The 18,757-nt window shown below is 34.2% G+C and overlaps 2 protein-coding genes across 2 annotated transcripts; both read right to left on the bottom strand.

Moving 5' to 3' along the window:
* Positions 1-6,048: 6,048 nt before the first annotated feature.
* LOC131623438 (uncharacterized) lies at positions 6,049-6,569 on the bottom strand. The gene is made up of 3 exons (XM_058894444.1): positions 6,553-6,569; positions 6,380-6,470; positions 6,049-6,297 (listed from the first exon to the last, which is right to left on the bottom strand). Exons 1-3 carry the CDS (start codon positions 6,567-6,569, stop codon positions 6,049-6,051), a joined length of 357 nt encoding a protein of 118 aa, XP_058750427.1.
* A 7,522-nt stretch (positions 6,570-14,091) lies between these two features.
* On the bottom strand, positions 14,092-16,784 carry LOC131623436 (protein FAR1-RELATED SEQUENCE 5-like). Its single transcript, XM_058894443.1, has 2 exons — positions 16,737-16,784; positions 14,092-16,650 (listed from the first exon to the last, which is right to left on the bottom strand). Exons 1-2 carry the CDS (start codon positions 16,782-16,784, stop codon positions 14,092-14,094), a joined length of 2,607 nt encoding a protein of 868 aa, XP_058750426.1.
* Between the last annotated feature and the right edge of the window lie 1,973 nt (positions 16,785-18,757).

Raw genomic sequence — 18,757 nt, 5'->3', positions numbered from 1 at the left:
AATAGAACTTTTTGCATTTATCCTCAAATAGAAGTTGCAGAGGCTCTCCGTCCGTCCGTTCGCAAAGGAGGTTTGAAATCCGGTTTCTCCAGCCCTACTATGTCTACCCCTGTGCCGATAGTAGAGGATAAGAGGTACGTGTAGGTGTTGACGTTGATCGGAAGTAGTGAATGTTTATATTTCGTTTTGCATGGTAGATGTTTGGTACCCATTTTTTTGGTTGTTGTCTGTTTTTCAAAAATGTAGGTGTTATTGTAGTTATCCAGTACAACTGTTATATTTTGATCTGTAGTCCCATTGAAGGAAATGTTTATATTTCATTTTGCATGGTAGATGTTTGGTACCCATTTTTTGATTGTTGTTTCTTTTTCAAAAATGTATGTGTTGTTGTAGTTATCCAGTTCCAGTACATTGTTATGTTTTAATCTGTAATCGGCCCATTGAAGGAAACTCTGTTATTTTGCATTTTTTTTATAATCTACATTTGTTTGGAACAGTTGATTTAGATTTACGGTATTTAAAATTTTAAATATGCGTTAGGTTTGTATTTTGGGATATTATGTGGATGGTAAGTTTATTAGGGTTTTGTGTACAGCTCTTCTGAATTTGTTGTTGGGCAAGCAAATGGTGAAAGCGTCGTTGGAGACGTTGTGGAAGTAAATGGTGTGAACCCGTAAGTATCATGTTTTAATGTAATGCAGTTTCCCGTTTTTTAAGTCATTAGTTAATGTTGTACTCTATGATTTTGCAGAGACGATACCTCTGATGAATCATATGATGGACTATTTGAAAGCTTAACTGCTGTTCAGATGCGAGTTCGGAAAGAACTGAGAGATCCAAATGTGGATGTTCACAGCTCTGGTTCGGAAAGTGATGAATCAGGTGACGAGGAATACCCGGATGATTACTGTTGGAAACGAGTGGTGAAAGACGGTCAAAGTGCGCAGAAGAATGTCCTGGTAATGTCGTAGACTGGTTATAACTATTGTTTGAATTATGATTTGAAATAGTTTTAAGTGAGTTAGCTTGGATTTTGTTTTTCATGCAGCATTTCCCTCGCTGTGTTACCAAACACTACCTGTTTTGGAACCAGAGATCTATAGAACTTATAGATGAAGACACTCGCAAGAACTATTATGTTGAAATTGGCTGCAAAAGGAAGAGGAAGAAACTGGTGAAAAAGGAAAAATTCATGGGGCAAGGATGGTATCAGTTTGCGAAAAACAGGAATCTTGGAACCGGAGACATTTTGTTCTTCACAATAACATCGCCACCGAGACGTCTCTACGTTACGTTGAGAAATCCTTAGTCTTGTTTGGTTGTGGTGGCCTGTTTTTTAAGGAGCTTTAATCTCAAACATTATTAGTTTTTTGTATTATATATGGTACAATTACAATGTTGGTTTTTTGGTAGTTATTTTTAGTTGATACAAGACTTGTTTTGAAGTATATATGTTTACATCAACAGCAGTTTGTTTGTTTGGTAGTCAATGACATTGACTCTATGGTTGAATCGCAATTCCGAATGTTTTAAGAATGCTTTCTTTATCTTTGATGATTGTTTGTCATCGATAATTCTCAATGCGTTTGTTGAATTTTAGAATTGTGAAAATAAAATTGTGACATAAACTGTTTTCAACAAATATTTAACTGAAATAGCTTGGCTCGGTAACAACAAACTATGGTTTCTAAATAAACAAATTGACGAGGAAGCTACTCTGGTTTATTTGATTTGTCAATTAACAGAAGATCCGCCATAAGAACAGGTTGTTTTTAAAAAATTAAATATATTTTTCTATATGTGGCCACGATTATTTTTTCTCTCTAATCTGAAACAAATATGCAAAATGATTCTCAAATTTTAAATAAAATGTGTTTTCTTTTAGTTTTTGTTATTGCCTCGTTTTACCTCAATTTTACATGTTATGTGTAGAAATGCTACTTATTAAAAAAAGAAACTCAATTAAATATTTATATTTATTTGATTTTTATTGTTATTATTTATTATAATTTTTGGATAATAATATTAGCCTAATAAATATTTAAATCAACACCTTATTTATATTTATAAAATTATTAATAAAAATAATAATAAAGATATATATTTACTATTTATTTATTATTTTTTATGAAACATAAAATAATCATTTCATAAATTAATTTTTAAAAACAATTTTATTACTTCTCAACTCATTCTTAACATATTTTATCCCCGAGAATACTTGCTCAACACTTGCACTGACCACTGGTAAGGATAAAACTATTGATAAGTGTGTGTGGTTATAATTAAAATCTAATAATTAATGATGATTTAGAGTTCACAATTGATTGACAATATTATAAATATTAATTATATGGTTAGTACATACAAATTAAATTTATACAAAAATAAAGTTTATGCAAAAAAGGTTGAAGTGGTTAGAAGAAAAAAAAGTTAATTCTAAAGGTGTGTTTTCATTTGTGCTGATTAAAAACAAATTATTTCATTTTATTTATAGTTAAAGTTTTGGTTGAAATATGAGATTAAAAGATAGGAAAGTGATAATTAATTTAAGGTTTTTTATTGAGATATAAGAAAAAAAAATCTATAATGAAATAGACTAGCACTTAGTAACACCTGGCGCTAAAATTCCTGATAAATATGAAAGAAAAAAATTAAGGATTTATTTGAGTAGGAGAAGAATAATATATACTCATACAAAGTATTCACACAGTATTCTTTTACTAATAAAAATTCTTTTGTTTTGTTAAACTTGGAAGTAGTGCACTAAGAAGAAGAAAAAAGATTAAAAGAGATGAAGGTACAAAATTAAAAGAAGTTGTGCACTTTAGAATATGCAAAATCCGTCTGTCACAGGTTTCGAACCCAGGACCTCTTGGATAAAACTCCCAAAAGCTTTTACCATGTGGACAAATTTCTATACATTTAGGGTATTCCATGGAATACCCTATACCCCCTTGGATCCGCCCCTGAGAAAAACCATATTTTATGAAGAATTTTGTGGGATTGTGCTGCAATCTGGTGAGGCGGGAAGTAATGAAGAACTTGAAGCAGATAAGGAAATCCCTTTTCCTACTCATTTATCAATGTCACCCGAGGCGGCAAGGTATACTATTTAGCATTATATAAATGTGGTGGTTCTGTTGTTCCAATATATACATTGAGTATTGACTGATTATGACTATGTTGCAACTTATGCAAAAGTTTTGCTGAGTACAGCATGTAGTGGTCGTGTTTTCGATTCAGATTTATTGTTCATGATATCTGCATGTGTCATGATAAGTAAGTACTGTCTTTTTCTTGATCAAGATATATAAAGAAAGCTGTAAGATTTTAGTTAATGGAAGAGGTAGAGATAAACACAATTGTTATTAACTGGAATATGCATGGTGTATAAATAATGTTTGTTACATGTGTTATTTTATGCAGATCTCGAAATCTGAAGAAGCTACACTTTGACGAAGACGTCAGGGAAAGGTTGTACAACGGTTATCTGCATTATGAGGCCGACCGATTTATGCGAACAAAAGAGACCAGGAAAACGTTGTCATATGAAGAATATTGTTTGGAGATGCTGGGAATGTGTTATGTGGAAAGTACAGATGAAGTTGAAGACAAGGAACCGGGTAAGGAGGAAGTGCTGGGATCGGGTGGAGAAGGAAGTAAAGATGAAGTTGAAGACAAGGAACCGGGTAAGGAGGAAGTGCTGGGATCGGGTGGTGAAGGAAGTAAAGATGAAGTTGAAGACAAGGAACCGGGTAAGGAGGAAGTGCTGGGATCGGGTGGTGAAGGAAGTAAAGATGATGTTGAAGACAAGGAACCGGGTAAGGAGGAAGTGCTGGGATCGGGTGGTGAAGAAAGTAAAGATGATGTTGAAGACAAGGAACCGGGTAAGGAGGAAGTGCTGGGATCGGGTGGTGAAGGAAGTAAAGATGATGTTGAAACAAGCAAAACTGCTAAGGATGATACTCAACGTGCTGTTGCAGATACGACATGGTAAGCTGTTTTATTAGTCACTATTCTTACGGTGTATTGATAGTATTTTGAGGTCACGACTCACGATTATTATCACATCATGTTAACCAAAGTGGCTGTTTTATTATAAAGTGTGTTAACTTTAAGTTGACTATGTTGCGTGTAATGTGAATATAGTGATGAAGAAAGGGAGGAAAACACTGAGTTTGAAAGTAAAGAGATCACCTGGGAGCTAGTGGTGAAGCCGGGGAAGACTAAGACTATCAGGAATAATGTGCTTGTAAGTTGCATATTGACAAATTATAATGATATTGATTAGTTCTGTTATTTGACGGTAAATGATTTCATTAAATTGAATATGTGCAGCAAATTCCAAGACATGTGATAAGGACCTGTTTGTCCGCCCCCCAGGATACGATTGAACTTTTTGACACCGACACGGGAGAAACCTACCAGTGTGAAATGGGGTGACGGGACAATGAGGTGGAAAAGTATCTTTGCCGTGATTGGTACCGCTTTGCAAAAGACCGTGATATGAGAGTAGGTGATGTTTTGTCTTTCTGCATCAGATACCCTCCAGCCACAAGGATATTGGTCTGTGTGGAGAGATGATAATTCTGGGTCGATAATGTATCCGTGCAGCAGGTGGTTGTTTTGGTTCATACTTGGTGGGTCGCAAGTGACGTTGTTGGTTCAGTTTGGTTAATAGTCTAATCAGTTTCAGTTAGATTTTGTTGGAGTATTATAAATGTTGTTGAAGACTTCATGTGTGAACTATATGTGTAATGGTCTAATGGTGTATTTTGAACTTTAGAGCTGCTGCTCTTTTATGATTGTATGAATATATTACTGCATGTCTACTATTATGTAGTGGTTAAACTTTGTAGTGTTGATTTTGCATGGGATGGAGCTCTAACCATTTTCATTTTAGTGGACGTATGTGGCAAGGGTTAACACATGCAAACTGGAATTTTGGGCTTAGTAAAATAAGTATTCTACAAAAGTAACATAAAGGTTGGAAATATAAAGCATAGTATAGTTAAAATTCTTTATATAAAATTGATTTAATTTGTAAAAATAATATAATTCATACAAACTTTTATTCTAACTTTTATCAATTTTAATTACAAATTATTATAGGAGTTATACATAGTAATTATATGTAATAATTATTATTTTAATTTTGTCATTATTATAATTGTATAACGTTTAATATTTATTTGTTTTTTTAGTATAAATTTTAGTTCTTAATATTTTTTTAATTTTGAAAATTTACTCTTAACATAGGGAGTTTATTAGAAACCCTAATTTTGGCTTTTACTAATTTAACCCTATATTAAAAATAAATATAATAATCATAATAATAATATAATATTCATCCACAACTATTAATAATAATTATATAAATAATATATAAAGATGTAATATTTAGGTAATCATAATAATAAAAGAAAATATTAATGATAATATAATGTCCGAATATATAAAAATAAATATAAATAAATTTATACAAATAATTTATAAAGAATAAAAAAATTAAAAATATAACTTAAATGTAAAAATTTATAAATATTAAAATATAAGTTAAATATCTCTATCTTTTACGATTCAGATTTAAAGTTAAATAATAATAATAATAATAATAAAAAATTTAAATCCAACTTATAACTTAAATATTAAACTTAAAATAGCTAAAGTATTTATATTTTTATAGTTATACATTTATGTGTTAAAATTCTTTTTATAAAAAATAGTTTAAACAAAACAAAGTAAAAACAATTCAATATGCTATTCAACAAAGTAAAAATCAATGCTCCAGTACACAAAATAAAATATTGCTCATTCATCACTAATATTTAAGAACATAAAACACATTTGGGATCACGACAACGTCAAAACCAACACCCAGCACTGGCAGCCGCCGCGACACAACGCGGATTTGCGTTACATATAACACGACTATTGTGACTGCTACATAACACTACAGTTCACATTATTACATACTTAGATACGGCGACCCATAAACATTAAGTTTTCCAGCCTTTTGATTTTACACCGCGAAACATGTCACCTTCAACGATTCAACAATTTCACGTACAACCTATTAGGAACCAGTGAAACGGTAAAACCTACCCGATCACCTCTCCTGAATACTTTCTTCCTTGCAAATTGGTACCACCCCTCCCCTATATACAGATACTCTACACCGTCAAGAGTTTCACTCTGGATGATGCAATCATGTGTAAGTCCTGTATCATAATCACACAATTCTATCATTGAAGAGAAAAAGCTACAGGACCTACAGACTCTCCTTGGAATATGCTGCAGAATATATGATTACAACACCTGAGTTAGTGTTAATGAAACATGGAAGCAGCATATTGAATAACATGTATATACTTACAAGAACATTTCGGCTTGCAGTGTAGCCTGATGTAATGGTTTCCTCCCAGTAGTATCCATCAGCTCCACCATCATCTGATGATTCATTTGAACTGCAATATGTAACATATTACAACAGATGCATTTCAAAAACATTTGTATAACAAACAACCAAACTATTTTATAACTTATTACCTGCTTCCGTGATTCATTTCTCCTTCTTCAGCAAACCTTCGCAGATATAAAATGAAACACTCAGCTGGCTTGACATTTATACACACACGGTTAGGGAACAGTTTCAAACAGGTGCAGTTGAGTTGTTCATTCAAAAGAATAATATAACTACTGCAACACTCAATATAGTGAAACAGTCAATGCAGTGAGGTCGACATGTAGTATTGGAATAAAATTGTTCATTCACGGGTGTCTTTTTCAGTTTTATACAGGGATGGAGCTAGGTGCACTGAAACTCTCTCCCTAATTTGCACCCACTATGTTTTCTAAAAAATATATGAGTGCTATATATATATATATATATATATATATATATATATATATATATATATATATATATATATATATATGGAAAATACTAAAACTTACGAAGAAAAACTTGCAAGAAAGTGAAGAAAATGAGGTGTCTTCATGTAATTGGATGATCCATTTTAAAAACCATCCACCCATGTTTTGTTATCAATTTCTTACTGACATATAACCATCCAACCCATGTTTGGTTATCAATATTTTACTGCCACATCTATTAGAGCATCCACACCAATTATACTCATATGAGTTCTTTAAATGGGTCCTACATAATTTTTTATATTATTTCACTTTTTCCAATTTTTTAAACAACTCAACTATATTTTTCAAATATCCATATGCTTCTTCAAAAACTTTAAAATGAGTCCTACTAAATTATATAATATATTGACATTTGGATTAATTTGGACACTTTTAATAAAAATTTAAAAGAAAAAGAAGAAAATAATTGAAAAGGAAGTGTAGAAGCGTTCTTTACTGTAACAACTTTGTTAAACTAAAGAACCTTGATTCCATTCAATTATCCAATAACTCCTGACACGGTAGCATAAAAAACTGTGTAGAAACCTTGTAATTTTACCGATAATCATGCTCTTAGTAATAGTTTGCCACATGTATTCTTGCGTTTTGTTTAGAAGTTTATCGTAAGAAATAGCAATGCTCACTAATTATTTAACCATTGATAAGAAATATTTAATTAAAATTGAATAACGCATTAACTAATCAAAAAAGTATTTTTGTTATAAATATGAATTCACATGGTATATGAATAATTATTTAAGGTTTCATTATAAATGATAGTAAGTTTTTTATTATAAAAATCATATATGTCCTACTAAATTAGAGACGAGTTGGTTTTATGCTTAAATTTAAAATAATTCTTAATTAAATTTTCAAAAATAAGATTATGTTGTATATTTTTATTTTAACATTACAACATTATCATCAAAGATGGCAAACAAACAACTATTCATATCATTATTATTTATATTTATATATAAAAAGAGATGGATAGATAAATAATTTTGTTTATAATAACATTGAGAAAATTATACAAATAAAAATTACAAAATTATTAAATATTTTTCAAAATTAAATCTCATAATAAAATATATGTATGATATATATTTAATATACGTATGATGTATATTTAAGCTTAGAAAATAAAAACTCTTTTATTACACTACATGAATACATTGCTCTCACAAAATATCGGACTCCGTCACTGATTTTATATATATCAAAATTAATCTCAATTGGGTCTTCCAATTTAGAACCGTTTTAGGGGGGTCAACTCTCTAAAATGGCTTTTATTTTTAGATCCTCTTCATTTTATTTTATGCTTATATTATGATTAATTAGTATTACTTAATTACTAACATATATTTTTCAATCTAACTATACTTATTTTGTGACATATTCATTAATACAAAAGAGTACAAAACTTTATTTATTTAATTTTATTCATATTATTATTCATAGTTTCATGTTATTCAAATAATGCTATAATAACTATTAAATAAAATAAAAAAGCAAACCGTATCAAAATAGTGTGTAATTGTCAAATTTGGGTGTAATAATGTCATTCCTCAATATTAAACTATCATATCAATTACTACCATACTCAACCGCTCAAGTAATTAACCCATGGCCAACTACTACCACCCTACCTCAGTTATTGCTCTCATTTACTCAACTTCATCTACTTAAACTTGAAAGCTGGTAAACTTCTTCCACTCAAAATAGACAAGGGATCTACTGTGACCTGGGTGATAATGGAGAAAGTATACGTAGTTTTTGAAGGTCGTAACCCAGGTATATATTTGTCGTGGCCTGAATGTTTTGCTCAAGTTAACAAATGGAGTAACAACGCACATGGCAAATATTACAGCCTTGAGCAAGCTGAAAGGGCATACACGGAATATTGCAAACAAGTAGGTCGTGTCTATGAACAACATCACAACATCAACTCGTGCGAATCTGAAGAATGTTCGTATGCAGACGACAAAGTTCAGCCTTCTCAAGATCTGTCGTGTAAGTTGATACAATACAACCTTATGTTATGTAGTATATATACGTTGCTTATAATATTAAACGATAACCATGATATGTAACTATGTATGGCCTTTATTAACCTTTATGAACCTTTTTTATTTGTATTATAAGCTACGGTTTTGTCGAACTTGGCCGAGGAGACATACGCGGAGGATATCGTTCTACAAAATAGCATACAAAAACATGTAGAGGTAGTTTGCAACCGTATGAGAATCCTTGTACCGGTATACAATCTACACGAAGTCAAGGTTGAACATGGTTTCCAATTTTTAAGGTATCATGCTTGTTTGTGTAGTCCTTTGTTTTCCAAATCTATGGTTTCAGTTGGTCGTTTTGCGAAGACCGACTATGACGCGAAGGAAGATGTTGCGGTGCTGTTAATGCGTCGTTTGCTTTACGCAACAGGTAGAAGGATTCGTGATTACAACTACTATAACGTCCAAATACTATCGGAAGAACTTCAAAATGCGAGGGATGCAAACTTTGAACTGAACATGGAGATTGCTACTTTGAAAGCAGAAAACAGGCTCCTCAGTAACGAAGTTTTAGCTAATGAACATGTTAAGTGAATGTATATAATAACAATGTGGACGGTGTTCCATTTTTTAGATTGATTCAGGTCTCAATATAGTGACTACGGTCTTAATCGTTGTTGTGTTTTTAGCTTAGTTGCATGGCGTTGCATGTGTATAAGTTCCATTTTATGAAACTCGTTTGTCGTTTGTAGTACCTTTCATTTGATCCCTATATGTGTATGGGATATTTGATTATGGATGGAGTGGTGTGCACCTCATTATATATATATATATATATATATATATATATATAATGTATCATTAGTTTCAACCTTATGGTATGTATGTGATTACAATATTAATATCTCATGTGCAAGTAGCATATCAAACAGGTCTTAATATTATATTAAGATATCAACTGATTTACTTTATGCAATTGTGATAGCTTGGGTCAATTCCATATTAAATGGTAATTAAGTGATTTGATGGAATAGGTATCGAGATTAGTCTCTACATCATTACTCTACGTTTCTCCTTATTTTCTTTATATTAGCAACATCAACAACAAGCAAGTTCTATAAAAAAAAACAACAAGCAAGAGAGCACTCATTATCAATGGAACCAACAAGATGCAACGACTTTGTGTTGATCCCTGGCCATTCAAAAGACAACGGAATGCAAGTTTTCCTTCTTAAAATTATTTTAATAGTATGTCTTTATGTGTTACATTTTTATATGTTCATGTACATAAGTAATAAAGGTTGTGGTGTTTATGTAGGGATGGTGACAAAAACTCCTCAAAGATGGGCGAGAGGATTTGTTCATCAACCATTCCAAGGGTTGGACAAGATGTAGATCACGACTCATTTAAACCTGATGTAAGCTCCAAAGAAGTCACGTTAGCTGATGTGTTGGATGCCGTGGAGGTAAACATTTTTGAAACCAACATGCTTTTAAAATATAAGTATATAACTATATAAGAGTTGTAATATTCATACAACTCTGTAATGTGGAAATGCACTACTGGTGCTGAGTAATAAAATCCATTGATTATAAAAAAAGAGATATAAGAGTTGTGTTGAAACGTTTTATGTTGAACTTTTGTGTTATATAACTACTGATATGGTTCAACCATTGTGTATGATGCAGAAACTAAGTTTCAGGATAGATATTCTGGAGATTTCTCACAACGACATGATGACCAAACTTGTGTTCAATCAAAAAGAGATACTAAAAAAAGTAGGTGGGGAAATGCGTAGCCCAAGGTTCAAAGACAAAGTTGTCCATGCTAGCTCTGGATATTCCCCTGATGCAGAAGATGATGGAAATGATTGGGGCAAAGAAAAGATGATGGACAGAGGGATGGAGAAGCTGAAGAACTTTGGTACAATAAACATATCTGACTACGACTCCGAGGAAAGAATGAATGCTAAAAAAAGAACAGTCTCCCATAACAACTACGTACGTACCGATACTGTTTGCAAACGGCAAAACACAAGCTATGGGAAACTTCCATACATTGATGGCGATTCAAACAGGGGTGGGAAAGAAGTTGCCGACAACACCAACAAGCCATTCAGTAGTGATTATAGCCGAAGGTTTAATGCAAAGGTGACATGCCTTCCACTCATATATTTGCATGGTTTTACGTTAATGTTGTTTAAACTTTAAACACTTGATTTACCATGTTATTCAAATTATTTGTTCTAATATTTATTTCATAAACAAGGAGCTGATGACGACATCAACAACTCCCAAGGGTCGAAAGCTCTCATTCACACCATCACCAGGAGAGGGGTCGAGGCCTACAGGTAATGCTATTGGCAACTTGCAGAGAAAAGCTGCAACCACTCCCAGATCACTCGGTGTCAAACGACAATCTCCGGGCGGTAGAGCTAAAAAAGCTGTTGCTATTGGGAGGACTAATGCATTCAGAAACAGTACTGGTTTAATGGTCCCGAAGGTAATCAAAATTCATTAAGCAGTACTTATGAAAGAACAATGTTTATGTCGATTGTGTATGATATTCTTAACAAGTCCTATATTAAGCAGCATTTCAGATGCGCGGTTAAGACCTCCCCTGATATGAAACTGGATCAAACGGAAATCAGGGTGTGTGCGTATGTCTTCCAAGAAGACTTTGACTCATCGTACGTGGACATGAATTTTATTACCTTATTATGAAATCTCTTTAACAATGATTAACAACCGTTGTTGTATTTCAGTGATACAATATTCAGGGTTGGTAGGACAGCGTACACCAGAGCTGATTTTGAGTGTATGTGTCCAGGAATGTTGGTTTCAAGTGAGGTACATTTATAACCTATACACATACCCATCATTTTACGTATTATGTTTGTTGGCTAACTGATTACTGGTGTAAATGAATTCCAACCTTGGAACAGATTATACTGATGATGGCGTTGAAGGTGATGTGGTCACAACACCAAAACGTATGCAAAAATTTATGGTGCCTGCCTCCGTCGTTCGCGGTAATTACCATAAACTCCAAATTATTCATGATGCTTATTTTACATGAGTCTTTACTAATAAGTGATAATCACATGCTAATGTATTAAACTATCTGTTGGTTGTAGGAAGATGTTGTTAAAAATAATGGTCATGAGGAATTACACATGTTTTACAAAGATGACTGGGCTGTTCGTTTTGATCACCTGAGATTGGTAGAATGTTTCATTTAATTGTCTCTAATCGTTAGATGTTGTATGCACTGCCTCCTTTTTTACATAAGCCAATTAACGGATTTGTTCAAAAATTTGATATACGTTATAGATTTATGTCCCAGTAGAAGACCAGCGTGGACACTGGTACCTCATGGTCATTTCATTAGATGATCGCAAGATCTATCATTTGGACTCGCATCTGACCGAGGACGTGGTCGCAGAAAGAAGGTCCACCATCAGAAACATCGTGAGTATAAGTGAATTTTATAATCACATGTTTGAGAAAAGAAGCTATAATAAGCTATATCTTCTTAATTTATCAGGGAGCTGCGCTAAATAAGCTGGTGGAAACGGTGTATGAAAGTTCATTCTCACTCCACGTGATGACGGACTTTGAATACTGGGATATTGTGGAGGCAAGGGGGATCCCAAACTGTGGAACCAGGTATCAAATTTCTTCCAATCGACAATCACTTTCCATATACAATTGGTCAAACTGAACCCGTTGTGTTGTATTGGCAGCGACAGCTCTGCACTATGGGTGGTAGAGTGGATGAACATGCAGAACAACTTCACAAGCAACACTCTTGGTGTGGTATGATTATATGGCAATTCTGATGTGTTGTGTTTACAATAAATTATCACCATTTAACCCCAAAAATAATCTTTGTTAACTATTTCACATTTCACTTCCAGATGAATGAGATTGTCACAAGGATGGCCGTAACTATGCGTTTGCTTATGGGAAACCATAACGACTGCAACAACGAGCTCATTCGGAAGTCGAAGGAATACTGGAAAGTTATGACAACTGCGACTTAGACAATGAGAATGTGCGGTGGCCATTTGTTTGGATATTTGGATGGCTGCGTGGACCATGTTTTGTTGATTGAAACTACTACTATGATTGTCTGTAATATATTTTTAGGATAATTTGCTTGCTGCTTTATGCAGTTTTGTGTAATTTGGACCGCCCTTTGCTGCTTTCTGTTGCTTACATTGTTATGTGCTAGTTGTTGTGTCCTTGGGTGTGGATATATTGATGATGGCAAATAACAACAACGCATTATGTGAAGTAATTGGCAGTGGATTGAACTGTAGGCTGCAGCGAATGCTGTTGAAGGAGCGGTTTGAATGGTTGCACCTAAGGCTTCTGTGCTTGCACCAAAGCATTTGATTAGAGGAAAGTGATGATATAATAGTAGCTGCCACTGAAACTATGTTGATGCACCTGATATTGGAAAATAGAAATGTAACATGAAGAATATTTAAATTATGTTGATGCACCTTTAATTGTTATGTTCCATTGAATTGAAAAATTATGCTATTTATTTTTGCATTTTCATATTGCACCAAAGGTACCAAAGTTTTGAAATAGTACAGGTAAGCAATCCTATTTATTTGTACTGCTTTAGAAATTTTGGTGCTGTTCTATTTTAATTTAATTTGGCTGGTTTCATAATCAAAATTGTGCATTGTATTTTTATCACAAATAATACAGTATGAATTTACTCTATCTAAGTAATATTTAGAACATTGTTGATTAATTTATGAAATATATTATGTTGAATTAGGGAAATTACAATACAACAATAGATGAATTTCAATGTGCTTTAGGATAAAATTACAGCAATTCACTTCTTCAGTTACATCAACTTCCAGCCTTGGATATATTAAAACTAACAAGACACAATGTCTGTTACAATAAGCATACCAAATGCCTATTACAAAACAAATCCCACATTTGCAACACAGCACCCAAAATTACAAAATCAGTATAACTGCCAATTATATTATCCAATACAATAAACTACGAATACCACCTCTTACTTCACCACATTCCCATTCTTAACCCGTTCTTAACAGAAACAGACACCTTCCTTGCCAAACAAGCAGCATAACATCATTTTGGCATTGCTTCATCACTTCACTGAATTTCAAACTGAAAATCCATAGTCATTACTTAGCCTTACAGATGCTGATTGTAAAGAACTATCTGCAGGAGGCTCTCCATCTGCTCCAAGAGTAGGGCAGCATCTTCTGTTGTGACCAGCTGCACCGCATATCCCACACGTCTGTGTCCGCCTGGGTCTCTCTGATGTACCAACAGTACCTGGTCCACAACCCTTGCTTCTTGAACATGAAGGGTTAAGTATATTCACCAACTCCTCTTCAACATGTATGTTATCTGGAACATCTTCATTGTTGTACTTCGATTTAAGCCTACAAAGTTCATTAGTCAGATATTCTAAATATTTTTTGTAATCATCAACATCCATATATGACAAGTCAGCGACCTCCTTACTAAGATTCACCAAAGTAGCGTGTCTAGCAACCAAATGTGAATCCCAGTAGTGGGAACCATCTTCATAACTTCCACTAATAGACTCCTTCGCATATAATGACCAACGATTCAACACAAGATTCTCAGGAAATTCTACAATATTAAGATAAACCATCACAGCAACAATGTGCTCACAAGGAATCCCAATGGATTCCATTCTAAGACACGAGCATCTGAAATCGTTATTCGATGGACAGTGGGAAACACGCCATCCATGCCCTTCGTCTCTGTATTTTGTCACCGCATAAATGGTAACTGATGCCATATCTTGAATATCTAATACAGATGTTAAGGTTACCTTTTTCATAACAGATCGTACCATTTCAAATATCTCTTTTGTCCAGTGCTTTGATGCTGACCTCTCAAGCGCCCTAAGATTGGTATGCAACACTGCCTGTCCATATTGGGATTCAAAATCAGCTTGAACCTCTCTAAATCGAAAATATGCCACACACCTATGGAACTGCTTAACAAAATCAGTCATATTCATCCTCGAGTGTACAAACTGTCCCATATGACTATGAAATGCTTCGCACCGCGATGTCGTTCTTATTCCTGCAAAGAAATTTCCCCTAATATGAGCTGTTGCCCACATCTTCCTTTTCTGGTACAATTCATTGATCCAATTATTATCTTCTAACCCAAACCTATCTAACATTTCATTCCACAGACTCTCAAATTTCCAAACATCGTGATCACCAAGCATTAATTTTTTGAAAACAGGGATGAAATTGGGATTGCTAATGTTGGAAATTGCATTTCGTAGGAGATGCCATGCACATAACCTGTGGTAACTGTTGGGAAAGACTTTCCTGATTGCATTTCTCATAGCAACATCACCGTCTGTTATTACAGATAAAGGTGTCTTACCTTTCATTGCAACCAAAAACTGCTCCAGCAACCATACATATGTCCCTTCAACCTCATTTGAAACTATGGCAGTAGCAAATATAATCGTCTGGTTATGGTGATTAACACCAGAAAAAACAACAAATGGGCACCTGTACTTATTTTTCTTGTAGGTAGCATCAAAAGCAAGCACATCACCAAACAGTTCATAATTCTTTTGACTCTCACCGTCGCTCCAAAATAGGTTTTGCAACGTTCCATCCGCACCCACCGTGTGTGCAACAAGCATCAATGGATCTATTACACGAAGATCAATAAGATACCTGACAGCACCTTTAGCATCAGAAGACATCTCTTTCCTTTGTCTTGCAATTTGATTATGTACATCCTTCTTCAAAAATCCTACCTTATCACACCCCCCGGCAGCATTAGCGAATGAACCAATCATTTGAGTTACTTTGATTCCGACATTCCCAAAATTCTTAATTTGCATCTTATCTGACTTACTAAGCTTCCTATTACCTGCCAACAGCCTGCAGTGCTTCTCCTTTAACATTGCATGATTGTGCTCAAAGGTAAAAACTGTGACATACCAACGGTGTGAAATTATATCAATATGAACCCGAAATTTTGCTTCACATCCACACCGGGTTTCGTGCCTCGGACCACGTTTGCGATTATCTACTTTGTTTTGCCTAAATCCTGCAAGGTTACAAAGAAATGTTTGTTGAGTAACATCTCCACTCTTTTTTTTAATAACTTGACCTTTACGGACTGCAAAACCGTTCATCTTTGCAAACCAACAGTACCATGTGTAAGCTATTTCCAGACTTCCAAATTGCAGCTTCGAAACATCATCACATTGCAAGTTAAACATGTCCATATTTGCAATATCGTCAAACTCGTCAACAACAAATGATTCGTCTGGAAGTTGATCTGAAGATATCGATTCATTCAATCTGTCCGAACCCCATTCCGATCCTTCCCCAGAAATTCCACCGCCGTTTGAATCTGTATTCCAATATTCGTGTCCACTAACATAACCGGAACCTATCTCGTCATCATAATCATCACCATCTAATTCGCCATCATCATCTCCATCTTCATCATCGTATTCACATCCGTAAAATTCATTATCTTCTTCCGCATCTTCATCATAGTATTCAACTTCTTCAAACTCAGAATCTTCACCAACAACTCTGTTGTCATATTCAACATTATCCAAGCATCCATCACTAACAAAATCCAGTTCACCGTCATCGTTAACACGACCATTCTCATGAAAAATCCCATCGTGTGCTTCCTAAAAAAATATAAATAACTAAATAGTAAATCAACCATCAATTAGGGTTACAACCACAAGATAAGATTGTTTGAAAATTGACTTACAGAGTTAACTTGCATTACTCCATGGCCAATAACGTCACCACCATCCATCTTTAACTCAATATCTGTTACTTTTACTAAGCACAAAAACTTGCTTCAGACACAAATCGTTAATGGAAGAGGGTCGAAAATGAAAGAAATGAAGAAGAAATCAGAAGGGAGCGCAAAAGAAGAAATCAGAAGGGAGCGCAAAAAGAAGAAATCAGAAGGGAGCACAAAAGAAAATGAAGAAGAAAATGGTTTCAGAAAAATAAAACGCAGAAGGAAGAGTAATGGCTGCAGAAAAAGAAATGAAGAAGGACAATGGAAGAAGGACACAGTGGAAGAAGGACGGTGAAGAAAGGTGTGTTGTACGTTTGCAAAAGGTGTAAGGGATGGTGGTGATATGGTGTGTGTTAGTGAAGTGAGTGACCATTAGGGACAGCTAATCTAACGGCTCTTGTTCATTTGAAAAAAAAAAGAAGGAAAAAATGGTCTCTCACGGTGAGAGACCTATCCACGTTGCTCACCTTAGACGGCGCCAATTCTTAGTGGCTAACCTACTTCATGACTATAGATAGGGAGAAAGAAACCGGCTAGAAGGGGGGCGCGGCAGAACGAAAAAAAAAACTTGAGAGAAAGTTCAAAGAAATCGTGAAAAACAGAGGGGACGCTGCCTCCAAGAATCGTAAAAAATTTCAAGGAATGGTCAAATTCGAGTTCCAAATCTAAGGCCGCTCCAAGAGCTTATATTGATCAAAATGTATTCTTTGGCCTTTTCTGAACGATTTTGGATCATCATAAACCATTGAGACCTCCCAGAATTGCGACGACAGGGTCATAGTTTTAGCAAAAAAAAAATGGTGATTCGATTCTCGTTATACAGGCGTTATAAATCGATTTTGATTATATATTTGTATTCATTATGATGTTTACAAGCTTTCTGGGCAATTTAAATGAAATTTGGTTGCATATATAAGAATCCACCATTGTTAGGTTTTCAGAGTTGTGTTTTAGGATCTAGAGTTGCAGATGAAATTGGACGAAATCGATGATACCAGTGGATTCGGAAGGCGATTTTAAGTAGGTCTATGTCCTTGTAATAAATTTATGTGTTGTGCTTGCTTGGGCTCAAATGTGTAGGAATGGCCATGGTGTTGTTCGCAGACCGTCGCAGCGAAGAAGAAGATATCCCGCGCGTCTGGTTTTTTATTATTATTTAAATTCATGATTTTTTATATATAATGGAATGGAATTATTGTTTTAACAACAAATTGACGCAGCACCTTTGGTTTGAATGGAAGTCTTGGAACCGAAGGGACCTTGGTTCGATCCCATCGTCCCATATGTATTTTCCTTATTTTCTTTGGTGGAGTATGCTTACGGATCCGGTGTCACGCTCTCATACACACTCACGATACACCTCCGTTCGCCACCCTCGGATCTCCCACAGCATAGATCTCACGCACAGGATTGAAGGAGGCATACCATAAGCATTCAGCCTGGCCACACCTAATAAAATCCTGGTTCTTTTTCTAATTTTATTTATTTATTCATATGATCATATAACTCATCTTATCTTTGGTGGAGTATGCTTATGGATCTGGTGTCACGCTCTCATACACACTCACGATACACCTCCGTTTGCCACCCTCGGATCTCCCACAGCATAGATCTCACGCACAGGATTGAAGAAGGCATACCATAAGTATTCAGCCTGGCCACACCTAATAAAATCCTGGTTCTTTTTCTAATTTTATTTAATTATTCATATGATCATATAACTCATCTTATTAAATCTATGTATATATATAATTTAATTTTTATTTAGTTATTAGATTGATAATATGATTAATATTAGGATTATAATATAAATTAGAAGTAGGCTAATGACTAATTATTTAGGATTTTTTCCTGATTATTTCGATTAATTCAATTTAATTTATTTAATTAATTTTAATTGATTAAAGAAATCATAAAAACCCTAGATAGGATCTGAATATTAGGGTTTGCCCAATCCCACAGCCATTTGGGCAAAACATTAA

Source organism: Vicia villosa, unplaced genomic scaffold (assembly GCF_029867415.1).
Source record: "Vicia villosa cultivar HV-30 ecotype Madison, WI unplaced genomic scaffold, Vvil1.0 ctg.000067F_1_1_2_unsc, whole genome shotgun sequence".
In the NCBI taxonomy this organism is placed as follows: Eukaryota; Viridiplantae; Streptophyta; class Magnoliopsida; order Fabales; family Fabaceae; genus Vicia; species Vicia villosa.
The sequence above is the reverse complement of the archived record's forward strand: the minus strand, read 5'-3'. Positions and strand labels throughout refer to the sequence as shown.